Source organism: Telopea speciosissima, chromosome 6, assembly GCF_018873765.1.
Source record: "Telopea speciosissima isolate NSW1024214 ecotype Mountain lineage chromosome 6, Tspe_v1, whole genome shotgun sequence".
Lineage (NCBI taxonomy): Eukaryota > Viridiplantae > Streptophyta > Magnoliopsida > Proteales > Proteaceae > Telopea > Telopea speciosissima.
The window spans coordinates 6,646,533-6,659,275 of record NC_057921.1 but is presented as its reverse complement, the minus strand read 5'-3'; the positions used below and the strand labels follow the sequence as shown (position 1 = coordinate 6,659,275).

At 42.1% G+C, this 12,743-nt stretch overlaps 1 protein-coding gene across 1 annotated transcript in view; it reads right to left on the bottom strand.

The window, feature by feature from the left end:
- Positions 1-3,329: 3,329 nt before the first annotated feature.
- The window catches only part of LOC122666172 (26S proteasome non-ATPase regulatory subunit 13 homolog B-like), a 112,857-nt gene continuing 103,443 nt past the window's right edge, over positions 3,330-12,743 (bottom strand). Inside the window, exon 3 of the mRNA XM_043862304.1 lies at positions 3,330-3,494. Within this exon, the coding sequence (XP_043718239.1) occupies positions 3,345-3,494 (150 nt within the window). The 3' untranslated portion in view covers positions 3,330-3,344. The remainder of the gene's footprint in view (positions 3,495-12,743) is intronic.

Sequence of the window (12,743 nt, the reverse complement as noted above, 5' to 3'; positions counted from 1 at the left end):
CATCCAATTGCCGACTCCAGACACAGATCCTACATCTCCTAGTAATCCATCTCCTTCCAACCTACCTATTGCACTTCGCAAAGGTACTAGGACTTGCACTTTACATCCCATATCTCATTTTGTTTCTTATAACTCTCTTTCTCCCTCTTTTCGTGCATTTGTATCTTCTCTTTCCTCTGTCTCGATTCCTAGAAATTGGCAGGAAGCATCTACAGATGGAAAGTGGAAGGCAGCAATGTTAGAAGAAATGAGAGCACTACACAAAAATAATACGTGGGATCTTGTGGCTCTTCCTCCAGGGAAAAAACCAGTGGGATGTAGATGGGTTGTCGTGGTTAAACAAAAAGCTGATGGCTCGGTGGATAGGTATAAGGCACGTCTGGTTGCAAAGGGGTTCACTCAGACTTATGGAGTTGACTATCAGGAGACCTTTGCACCAGTGGCAAAGCTCAACACCGTCAGGGTGTTATTATCTTGTGCTGCGAATTTTGGGTGGGATCTTCAGCAGTTAGATGTCAAAAATGCCTTCCTCCATGGAGAGCTTGAGGAGGAGGTATATAAGGACATTCCACCAGGTTTTTTTGATGACAGGACTAAGGGCAGGGTTTGTAAATTGAAGCGTGCCCTTTATGAAGCAGTCACCTAGGGCCTGGTTTGGCAGATTTCATAAGGCTATGATTTCAGCAGGTTACAAGCAGAGCAATGCTGATCACACTTTGTTTATCAGACGGCTTGGTAACAAGGTTACTCTTCTCATAGTCTATGTGGATGATATTGTGGTCACGGGTAATGATGATGCTGCAATCAGGGATTTGAAAATTCTTCTTGGCCATGAGTTTGAGGTCAAAGATCTTGGTCCCCTATAATATTTTCTAGGGATAGAAGTTGCTCGATCTTCAAAGGGCATCTTTCTTTCTCAAAGAAAATATGTCCTTGATCTATTGACTGAGATAGGGCTACTTGGCTGTTATCCTTCGATACTCCTATGGAAGCTACTACAAAACTTAGGGAGAAAGAGGGTGAGCCTGTGACAAGGGGCGCTTATCGGTTAGTGGGCAAACTAATCTACCTTTCTCACACACGCCCGAAATTGCAGATTCTTGTAAGTTTGGTGAGTCGGCTTCATGCATGATCCCTATTCCTCTCATATGGATGCAGTTCGTCGTATTTTGAGGTATTTGAAGTCCGCGGGAAAGGGAATCCTTCTATCTCCCAATGGTCACTTGAAGATTGAAGCCTATACTGATGCCGATTGGGCTAGTTCTCCTGACAGGAAATCTATCTCTGGCAACTGTTCCTTTGTGGGTGGGAACCTTGTCACATGGCGTAGCAAAAAGCAAAATGTTGTGGCAAGGTCTAGTGCTGAAGCCGAGTTCTGCGCAATGGCACAAGGAATTTGTGAACTTCTGTGGCTTAGAGGATTATTGCAGGATATTGGTATTGTTGTCCATCTTCCTATGTTATGATGCTTTATTGTGACAATAAGCCAATAAAGCCGCCATTAACATTGCTCATAACCCTGTCCAGCATAATCGTACTAAACACATAGAGGTTGACCGTCATTTCATCAAGGGGAAGCTTGAAGCCGGCCTCATTTGTGTTCCCTTTGTGAAGTCCACTGATCAACTGGCTGATGTATTCACTAAGGGGCTGAGTAGCAAGCTGTTTCATCCTATCTTAGTCAAGTTGGGCATGCATGATATATATGCACCAACTTGAGGGGGAGTGTTAGCTATATGGCCAGAATACCGTGGGGGTATTCTGGTCCTCTTTCTTTTGTTATTTTATTTATTTCGTACATGTGGTTTAGTCCCACATTGCTAATGTACAATTGTTTCATTCTTCATTATGATAATAAATAAAGATGTGCTTGGGATGACTAAATCATCCAAGCATTCATTCTCTAATCCTATTCTGTTAACAATATTGGTGTTGCTGTCCATCTTCCGATGATGCTATATTGTGATAATAAAACAGCCATTAGCATTGCTCATAACCCTGTCCAGCATAATCGTACTAATCATGTGGAGGTTGGCCGACATTTCATTAAGGAGAAGCTCGAAGCTGGACTTATCTGTGTTCTCTTTGTGAAGTCTGCTGATCAGTTAGCCGATGTGTTCACTAAGGGGCTAAGTGGCAAAGTGTTTCTTCCTATCTTAGTCAAGTGGGGAATGCATGACATATATGCTCCAACTTGAGGGGGAGTGTTGGATTGTATGGGCCAGAATTCCGCGGGGATATTCTGGACTTTTGTCTTTATTGTTCTTATTTCATGTACAGCCATGTCGGCTATGTTAGGGACAATTCTGTCCTTGTACTTTTGTTTCATTATTATAAATATATGGCTTGGGGTCTGCCTTAGACTACCCAAGCATTCAGCTCTAATTCTGATCCTGTTAACAGTTCTTCTTCTTCTTCTTCTCCTCCTCCCAGTTCTTCAGCAACTCTCTCCTTCAGTTCTTCTTCTGTTCAGTTCTTCTTCTTCTTCAGTTCTTCTCACTCATTCAGGCACAGTTGCGACTCCAGCGAGACTGCCAGAGATAGGGGGTTTCTCATTCCTTCAGTTCAGTTCTTCGTCCTCTTCAGTTCTTCTTCAGTTCTTCTTCTCCTCACATTGCTTTTTCAGTTCTTCTTCTTACTTCTTCGTCTTCTTCACTTCCGGCGACTCCTCTTCTCCGTTTTTTTTTTTTTTTAATAGATAATATTCAGTCACGGGATTTTTTCATGTGACAGTGACACAGCCAAATACACTCGGCTGTTGTATTTTTTTTTTTTTGTTTTGTAAAGCACTAAAGTAACACCAAGTCACCAACAACAGTTTTTTTTTTTTTTTTTTATGTCTTCTTCCCTTGCACAAAGCCACACACACACACACACAGAGACAGAGGGAGAGTGTCGAGAAACAGAGAGGGGGGGTATTGGTAATTTTTTCATGTTACACTTTCATGAATTAAACAATAGTAGATTAGTAGCACACTTTCCTGTTGACTTTTTATGTTATAGGGTATCTATTATAAGCATACTAAATGACATTAAAAATAGAGAATAAAAAATTAAACATGGTCGACATGATCGCCATGACGGGCGACATGCCGATATATCGATTAGACACCCCTCCACCAACTAGGGTCGCCATGATGACGTGACAACTATGTATCTAAGACTAAGAGATACCAAATGACACAGGATTTACCATAATTTATAGACTAGCAAAAGTAATGTTTTTGCTTCCACTAAACATTAAAACTAATAATGATACAACTCTGCAAATACAGCTAAAAACAGATTTTTCTTCTGGGAATAGAAGTCAACAATTGTGGTCCATGTAACAAACCTTCTATAAGCTACAAACAAGAAACCAAAATGATGGGGAAAAATAGTCGTCTAACAACGTAAGAAGAAATCCCCCTTACAATTGGATGAGCTAGCAATTCCCCGAAATTGTAGATATTATCTCCAAGCAATGCAGAGAGGGACAAATCAAATGCCAAATCCTGAGTCATGAAATTGATATTGAAAAAATTAGCATTCTGACATTGTCTCCACAAATATCAAATACAGTTTCAGTCCAATGTAAACTGGAATCTTGTTAGAAAGACAAGTGAATCTAAAGATGTGAAGATATAAATAAATGCTATCCAACTAGGAAAAAGTTCACATGTGATCAGAAACCTAGATCTCATGATTTTGTCTGTCCTCGTACCATTTGACCTACACTAGACCAGCAGCAAGTAAATCTCATGACTTTTGTTCCACTCGCTTCATTTGACATATAAAAAATTGTATCAAGGCACCCTTATTCGGAGGGAACTGAATGACCAGAGGTAGTTGTAGAATAAGAGTTAGATAGTCACAGCTTCTGGGCTGTAGTTTGCAGTTTTTACTGAATGCCTTGCAGCACCAGCCACTTTCGACCAAAAAGATGAGAAGAATGGCTGGAGGTGGAGGTATTAGCTGGGTTGCTTGAGATGCATAACGAGCATGTTGCCCCTTGACAAAATCCAGAATATACGGTTAAGAAAGAACAGAAAATTCTGGAGGCCCTTAAGGTAATTTACATAAATCTTCTGGCCACCAAGTTGAAACCTTCATTTCGTTGTTAGGCTCTTCAAAAGTTCATCTCGCGGTCCAAAACTGGATTTTTAGTTCCTTGGGACTGATGCTTGAGAAGTGGTGATTGATGAGATTATAAACCAAATTATCACAACTATCAAAATGGCTTATCAGAATACAACATTAGACTGATTCTGGGGCATCACCTGACTCTATCATGTAAACATAGCAGGGGAGTATGGATTCCTCCACAAGGATCAAGGGATCCCAATCTATGGTTTGAATTTCAACCGAAATGTAAAAATTTTGGCAAAATAACTCTATTGGTTTCAAGATGAGTCAAAACGAAATCCCATGCGAAAACAAAGTGAAATCCAGATTCCAACGAAATTTGGCTCAGTTCGACTCATTTTGGCGAAATTTCAAATATGGGCCTATAGAAAAGCAAGATTCTGACAAAAGCTTTACTCATTCATCAAAATTTTGACAAAATGCTTTCGCTCTCTTTCACCTAAGGGCTTTGAAACTGATGTACTTATTGGCAATCGAAGTAGCTGAATTTTAAAGGGGATTTTAACAGATAAGAGCCAAGTATAACTATGGATCATCCTTATTTGTTGGAGATTTGGTTATGATGTAATGGGTACAAGGGTAATTTTGTTTATAAGGGTATTATGGTCATTGTATCCATGCTGGAATGTTCTTCCTCCTATTATAAATAAAGGGGCTGTGGGCACATTGTTCACAAGCCAGTATTCATAAAATTCCACATGGCATCAGAGCGGGAATCCATCCGGGAATCCTAGAAGTGATTTCTTTTTTTCGATTCTCTTCTCCCCTCTCTCTCGCGATTGCAGCCTAGCCCCACCACCACCACCGACAGCCACCAACCTTCCGCCTCCTTCCCACCCTTCTTCCACCCTTTTTTACCACCTCCCACCACCTTCGGCTACCACCCAGGCTTTCCGCCTCCCCAAAGCCCTTCCCCCCCCCCCTTTTTTTTTCGCGGGAGGGTTACTCATCCTCTTTCTGCTACTGCTACCATTTTTTCACCCTTGGTGGTGAGTTAACTCCCACCAGGGGTGTTTCTGATCTCTAAGTCTTAAACACCTTTGTTCGATTTTTTTTTCCTTCCCGATGATTTTATTGTTAGAGTTCTTCAATCCAGCAACCATGCCAGGAGATTCCGACATTACCACTGCATCTTCTAGACATGAAGGCACGACTCAGTGTGATTTCTTTATGTTCCCTACCAGCTCCATTAAATTAAATGGTAGCAATTACTTGGTGTGGTCTCGCTCCTGCCTCTTCGCTATTGGTTCACGTGGTCTCTCTGGCTATATTATAGGAACGGTAGCCAAACCAACTGATGATGGTTCTGCACAGGACAAGTAGGTGACTTCTAATTTTCTTGTCATGTCCTACCTTGTTAACTCTATGGAACAAGAAATCGTCGGGCATTATCTTCTTCTTGACACAGCTGCAAAGATTTGGAAAACAGCCAAGGATACTTACTCTAAGATCAGCAATGCTGCCTCTCGATATGAGCTTTGCCAAAAAATTCTTCAGACCAAGAAATTAGAGTTGACTCTTTCCCAGTACTATTCCATGTTGGGTACCATGTGGCAACAACTGAAATTTTATGGGACATTTACTGCTACTTGTGATGTGGATACCACTGCTTTTCAAAAGTGGGAAGAGGACTTGTGTGTGATTGATTTTTTTTACTAGTCTCAACATTGAGTTTGATCAGATTCGGGCAACAGTGCTCAATCGTGATCCTCTTCCAACTCTTGAACACCCATATTCCCCTGTTGCTACTGAAGACAATCACCGGACAGCAATGATTCAGCCTGTTACCCAAGAACGATCTGCTCTTCTCTATGGCTCGCAACATGCTGCTCGAGGAAATTTTGTTCGAGGTACTGGGGCTGATTGTATGAACAGTGGGATCGCCCTCGGGTCAAATGTGATTACTGTGGTAGGGAACGTTATACCAAGGACCGTTGTTGGAAGCTTCTTGGGCACCCTACAGATACCCGGGGACGTGGTTCCAATCGTTCTGCCCGGGCCAGCCAAGTATCCTCTGATGATCAATTTTTTGATCTGACAGGGCCTCTTTCCCAGGACGAGATGCACCATCTTCACACTTTGATGACCAGTCTGGATAATAATGCTTCCTCTATGGCTGCCTCTGCCGTTTCGTTGCTCGAAAATTCTGGTTCAGGTATTTCTTTTAGTTGTAGTTGTTCCTCTGTCGATTCACTTCTTGGGTAATTGACTCTGGCGCAACAGATTGCATGACAGGTTCTTCTAATCTTTTGACTTATTCTCCTTTACCTAGTAATACCAAAGTTTGTGTTGTTGATGGTTCCCTTTCCCCCATCTCTAGGAAAGAGACTGTTAATGTTTGCCCTCTATGCGTATTTCTTCTGTTTTACATGTTCTGTAATTCTCTACTAATCTCGTCGATTAGTAGTCACACTAGGGACTTGAAATGCAAAATAACCTTTTTTCTTTCTCACTGCTTGTTTCATGACTTGGAAACAGGTCGTATGATTGGTAGTGGTAAGGTGGTTGATGGTCTTTATGTGCTTGACGGATCTTCTTCAGAAAATTCTGCTTTGGCTTCTCACGCATCTACTTCTGGCACTTCAAATTCTGCCCTTGCACAACACAATAAATGGCATCGTCGTCTTGGCCATCCATCTCTTGGAGTGTTATCTACTTTGTTTCCTAGTTGTTGGGAGTGACCCAAAATGCCCTGCCCAGATCCCGGCTCGGGCGAGGGAGCGATGCGCGCTGGCTGGTGTGCAATAAGGAATTAAAGTTGCACCTTCCCTCACAAGGCGTCTTTTGGGGGATTGGCAAGCGCTTAATCCTACAATTGGTATCAGAGCAGGTAGTCGCGAGTTCGAGTCTCCCCGGTGCCATGGGTGCCCTGTTATTGGGCGTGCATTTGGGGGGGGGATTATTGGGAGTGACCCAAAATGCCCTGCCCAGATCCCAGCTCGGGCGAGGGAGCGATGCGCGCTGGCTGGTGTGCAATAAGGAATTAAAGTTGCACCTTCCCTCACAATACGTTTTTTGGGGGATTGGCAAGCGCTTAATCCTACACTAGTTTGATTAAAAGTTGTAATCCAAACAATTTTACTTGTGATGCGTGCACTTTTGCTAAACAAACTAGAGCTATTTATCCCATCTCTGACAAAAGAAGTTTAGTTCCTTTTGGTTTGATTCATTCGGATGTGTGGGGCCCTACCCGGTGTGTGTCGACCTCCAGGTTTCGATGGTTCGTTACTTTCATCGATTGTCTTAGTAGAACTGCTTGGGTTTACTTGATGGATCAGAAAAGTGATGTATTTACTTGCTTCCAATTATTTCACAAAATGGTTCAGACTCAATTAGATGCCCGTGTAAAGATTGTGTGCACTGATAATGGGAAGGAGCTCATGGACAACCGCCTTCGCACTTAGTTTGACTCTCATGGGATTATACAGTAAACCTCGTTTGTTGACACACCAGCCTAAAATGGTGTTGCTGAGCGAAAGAACCGACATCTATTGGAGGTTGCTCGCTCTCTCATGTTTACCATGAATGTCCTGCCACGGTTTTGGGGAGATGCTGTTCTTGTTGCTTCATATCTCATTAATCGCCTGCCTACTCGGGTCTTGGATGCTCGTTGTCCCCTTGAAGTCCTTTTGGGCAATTCATCCTTTGTTGTCCCTCCGAAGGTGTTTGGGTGTGTTGTTTTGGCCTGCAATCATCACCATATTGGTAAGCTTGATCCTCGAGCATTACGGTGTGTTTTCTTGGGATATTCTACCACTCAGAAGGGCTATAAGTGCTACCATCCCCCAACACAACGGATGTTGGTTACTATGGATGTTGTCTTCCGTGAATCTGAGGCCTATTTTTCACCCACTACACCTCTTCAGGAAGTTGAGGTTCCCACTATTGAAGAACCATCTACAGAAGTAGAACTTCAAGAAGGGATCACTGGACAGGAACAGGAACAACCTCTAATACAAGGTAAAGTTGAGTAGCTTCTAGTTCAGGTGGAGACTGGAAAACATTGCCACTTCAATGAAACAATTGCCAGAGGAACATGGCACAAAAAAACTACCACCACTGAACCATCTCCACCTGTACTACCTGCTCCAGGTTCTACTCCTGGTAAGCCTGTCTATGAACCTAGCCTTAATTTATCCATTGCTATCCGGAAACCTAAAAGGAGTTGTAATCAACATCCCATCTCTAATTTTGTGTCTTATGAATCTCTATCCCCTTCCTTTCATTCATTTGTTTCCTCTCTATCCTCTATTTCTATTCCTAACTCTTGGCAGGAGGCAATTACCGAACAAAAGTGGAAAGAAGCAATGAATGAGGAAATGAGTGCTCAAGGAAAAAATAAAACCTGGGAATTGGCATCTCTCCCACCTGGAAAAAAACCGGTTGGCTACAAATGGGTCTTTGCCATCAAACAGAAGGCAGATGGGTCTGTTGAAAGGTATAAAGCCAGATTAGTTGCAAAAGGGTTTACCCAAACCCACGGCATTGATTACCAGGAAACATCTGCCCCAGTTGCAAAGATGAACACAGTTAGAGTGACAATCTCCTGTGTTGTTAACTAAGGTTGGGAACTTCAACTAGATGTAAAGAATGCCTTCCTTTATGGTGATCTAGAAGAGGAAGTTTACATGGAAATTCCACCTAGGATTGCTACTTCCACCTGCATTACTTAGCTGAAGGAAAAGTTTGTCATCTGAAGAAAGCATTGTATGGCTTGAAGCAGTCGCCGAGAGCTTGGTTTTGGAGATTTCACAAAGCTATGGTGTCACATGGCTACAAGCTAAGTAATACAGACCACACTTTATTTATAAAAAAATGTGGGGCAGCATATCACAGTATTGATTATGTATGTTGATGACATAGTGATCACTAGGAGTAATACTGAAGAAGTGAAGAGGTTGAAAATTTACCGAGGAACTGAATTTGAAGTGAAAGATCTAGGGAGACAGATATTTCTTGGGAATTGAGGTTGCTCATTCAGCTCATGGCATCTCTCTGTCCCAACGAAAATATACCCTTGATCTACTCAGTGAAACGGGAATGCTAGGATGTAAACCTACAAATACACCACTGGAGCCGAATACTCATCTAAAGAGCAAGGAAGGAGATCCAGTTGATAAAGGCAGCTACCAAAGATTAGTTGGTCGCTTGATATACTCATCTCACACCCGACCTGATATAGCATTTACCGTGAGGTTGGAAAAAAAGTCAACACATGCATGAGCCTCACTCTTCACATTTGGAGGCTGCCTAAAGAATCTTGAGATACTTGAAGTCTTCTCCCGGAAAGGGAATTTTATATTCTCCTCACAGTCATACTCGAGTAGAAGCATATACGGATGCTGATTGGGCTGGTTTGCCCTGAGGACAGGAGGTCCACATCAGGGTACTGTACCTTTGTTGGAGGTAACTTAGTCACTAGGAGGAGCAAGAAGCAGTCGGTTGTTGCATGATCAAGTGCTGAAGCTGAATTTAGGGCTATGGCACATGGAGTTTGTGAGTTACTTTGGTTACAGGGTCTTCAACAAGACCTATATATTCCAGTAGATCTTCCCATGCATCTCTACTGTGATAGTAAATCTGCCATTAGTATTGCACACAACTCAGTCCAATATGACGGTACCAAGCATGTAGAGGTTGATAGGCACTTCATCAAGGAGAAGATAGAGCAAGGAGTTGTGTGTGTCCCGTTTGTTCAGTCCAGTGATCAGCTAGCTGATATTCTCACTAAAAGTCTGTCATAAGTCATTTTCCTCTTTAATTAGTAAGTTGGGCATGCTTGATATATATCACCAACTTGAGGGGGAGTGTTGTAATGGGTGCAAGGCTAATTTTGTCTATAAGGGTATTATGGCCATTGTATCTATTCTGGAATGTTCTTCTTTCTATTATAAATAAAGGGGTTGTGGGCACATTGTTCACAAGCCACTATTCATAGAAATCCACAGGTTGAGAGCAACCAACCATAGCTTGTCCAGATCCATCCCCTCCCCCCCATTATCTCAGCATATTTTGGGAGAAACATTAGCTATCGGCCAACTTTCTATAAGAAGAAATTCCTCAGATTAAGTGGGCCCCATTGCAGCTCGCGTTAGGATACGGAAGAGAATTCACAACTTCCTTAATCTTTGATTTTAGGGAAGATAAGTAGGAAATTAAGTCCAAGATATGCACTTGCGTAGAATAGAAGACAAGGTTTCTGCTTTAGTTTATATTTGTTAAGCAAATATTTAGTTTCCTATTTAATTGTAACTAGAACTTACGAGATTAATTTTCTTGGGTTTCTAAGTTGAAAAGGGAAAGGATCTAGGGCAGGCCTCTCAAGGCCACATATGTAACTCCCTTTCCAGCTTGTACCTACACTATTATAAATAAAGAAGGGGCTTATTCAGACACAAATGATTTGGTTGATGGAAAGAATTGGTTGTTAACCATGAGTGTGAGGTGAGAGACCTTCCATGCTGTGAGATGTAGTGAGGTGAGAGACCTCATGGGTGAGATACCTAAGGGAAGAGTGAGAGACAACCCATCTTATCTTCTTCATCTCCATTGATTTCTTTAGTTACTATTTTTGTTTGTTCTATTCCTGAGAGGAATCAAAAGCTTTGAGCCCGCTTGATAACCATACGAGAAATAGTTTTTGGTGTTTTTCCATTCCAAGAAACGGGAAAACACCCAAAAACCACTTGATAACGAAGTGTTTTTTGTTGAGTGTTTTTGGAAACATAAATCAAAATTTATGCTCCTTGGAAGACTTTTGATAGAACATGTCCAACATGTTCTGTCGTTCTGTGCTGAAAATTAAAAGTTGTGCCCAATAAACTGCTCACGCCTCTAACCTCTCTCTCACCTCTCAATGTCTCTAACCTCTCTCTCACCTCTCACACCTCTAGCCATTGAAACCTTGTACAACCTGCAACTCATCTTGGAGGTAAGATCGACCTTGTACTCTATCCCTTTCTTTCTCTCACTCTATCTCTTCCTCTCTCTCTCTCTCTCTTTCTGTCGCTCGCTCTCTATGCACGATTTGGTTCACAGAAAACCTAAGAACCACGGTTTCTGTGTTCATCCATTGGAGTGAACTGAAAGCCGTGGTTATTAGGGTTTCCCACTTGAGAACCTTCGTTGCGAAGTAGGAACCCAAGAAACCTTCATCGTTGCTACAAACTTCAACAAAATCACCGGTTCGATATGCTTTCGCCATTACTAGAAACGAGAAAACCTCCCTCACTGAAAGCCCAATCGAAGGGAAATTTCAGGGTAGGTATCCGAATGGACTACCCTCTTAAGTACAGAGTACTTATTCACCCAAAAGATCAAGCCAGAAATAAAGCCAAGCCACTGATATCATACCTGGTGGTAGAACAGAGATCAGATTTGATTTCAGTTTGATATATGACAGCAGGGTTGGATTTAGGGTGTAAGAAACAAAGGATAGGGTCGCACAAGAGAATCGATTCAGACCCTAGAGTTTGGGATGGAAAGATGAATAATTGAGAAGGATCTATGTCTCTCTTGTGGAACCAGATCAAGCTGGGACTGAACAGAACAAAACAGGGATGCATGGGTAAGGAAAAAATAAAAAAGGGAAGAAATTGAAAGGAGGAAGGGAATCGTACCAAGAGGAGAAGGGAAGAAATACAAGTCGGCCAAGTCAACGACTCGCCAAGCAAACACACACAGAAGGTACGATCCATTGATAAAAGATTTAAAAGCAGGTTGCAATTGCAGACAAGACCCATAACCAAGAGAAGAAGAAGAAGAGGAAAAAGTGAAGAAAGAAAAACGTTTTCCAGAACAGGTTTACCAAGTGGGTCAAAAACGGTTTCTCAGCAGAGAAAAGAAAAAAACTGTTCTGCTATTTCTCAGCACATAACCAGAACAGAAACAGCAGTAAGGTTATCAAGCGGGCACCTTGTTTTCCTTCACTGTTGCTGCTGGAGATCCCTAGAAGGATATACCATCGATTGACACAGGATTTGGACCACTGACGACTCATCTCATTCCTGTGGTTTCTGTTCTGGTGATTTTCTTCAGAAGACTTCAAACATCAGAATCTCTAGATCCAGTGAGTGGTTACAGCTCAACTTTTGCTGGACAGAGTACTAGTGATCCTATTGTGAGTTGGATCTTAGTTGAACTGGCTCTACATTATTTGGTATCAGAGCCGTAGAGCAAATCAATGGTTGTTCAATGATCGTGCAAGTCCAATTCAACATCTCCACAGACTGTTACAGAAGTACACAGTTTACATGGTCTACCATCCTTTTATCGGCGCTTTTTTAAAGGTTTTAGTAGCATCATGGCACCTATCATCGAGTGCACCAAAGGAAAGGGTACATTTGAATAGACACATGCAGCCACCAAAGCCTTCAACTTAATCAAGTGGCGAATGACAGAGGCTCCAATACTACAGCCTACAGACTTTGATAAGGTATTCGAGGTGGTTACTGATGCTTCTCACATCGGCCTCGGCGATGTTCTCACGCAAGGAGGCCATCCTATAGCCTTCTACAGCGAGAAACTGAATGATGCCTAGAAGCAATACTCTACTTACGATCTGGAATTGTATGCAATGGTGCAAGTATTGAGACATTGGCGACATTACCTGATCAGTA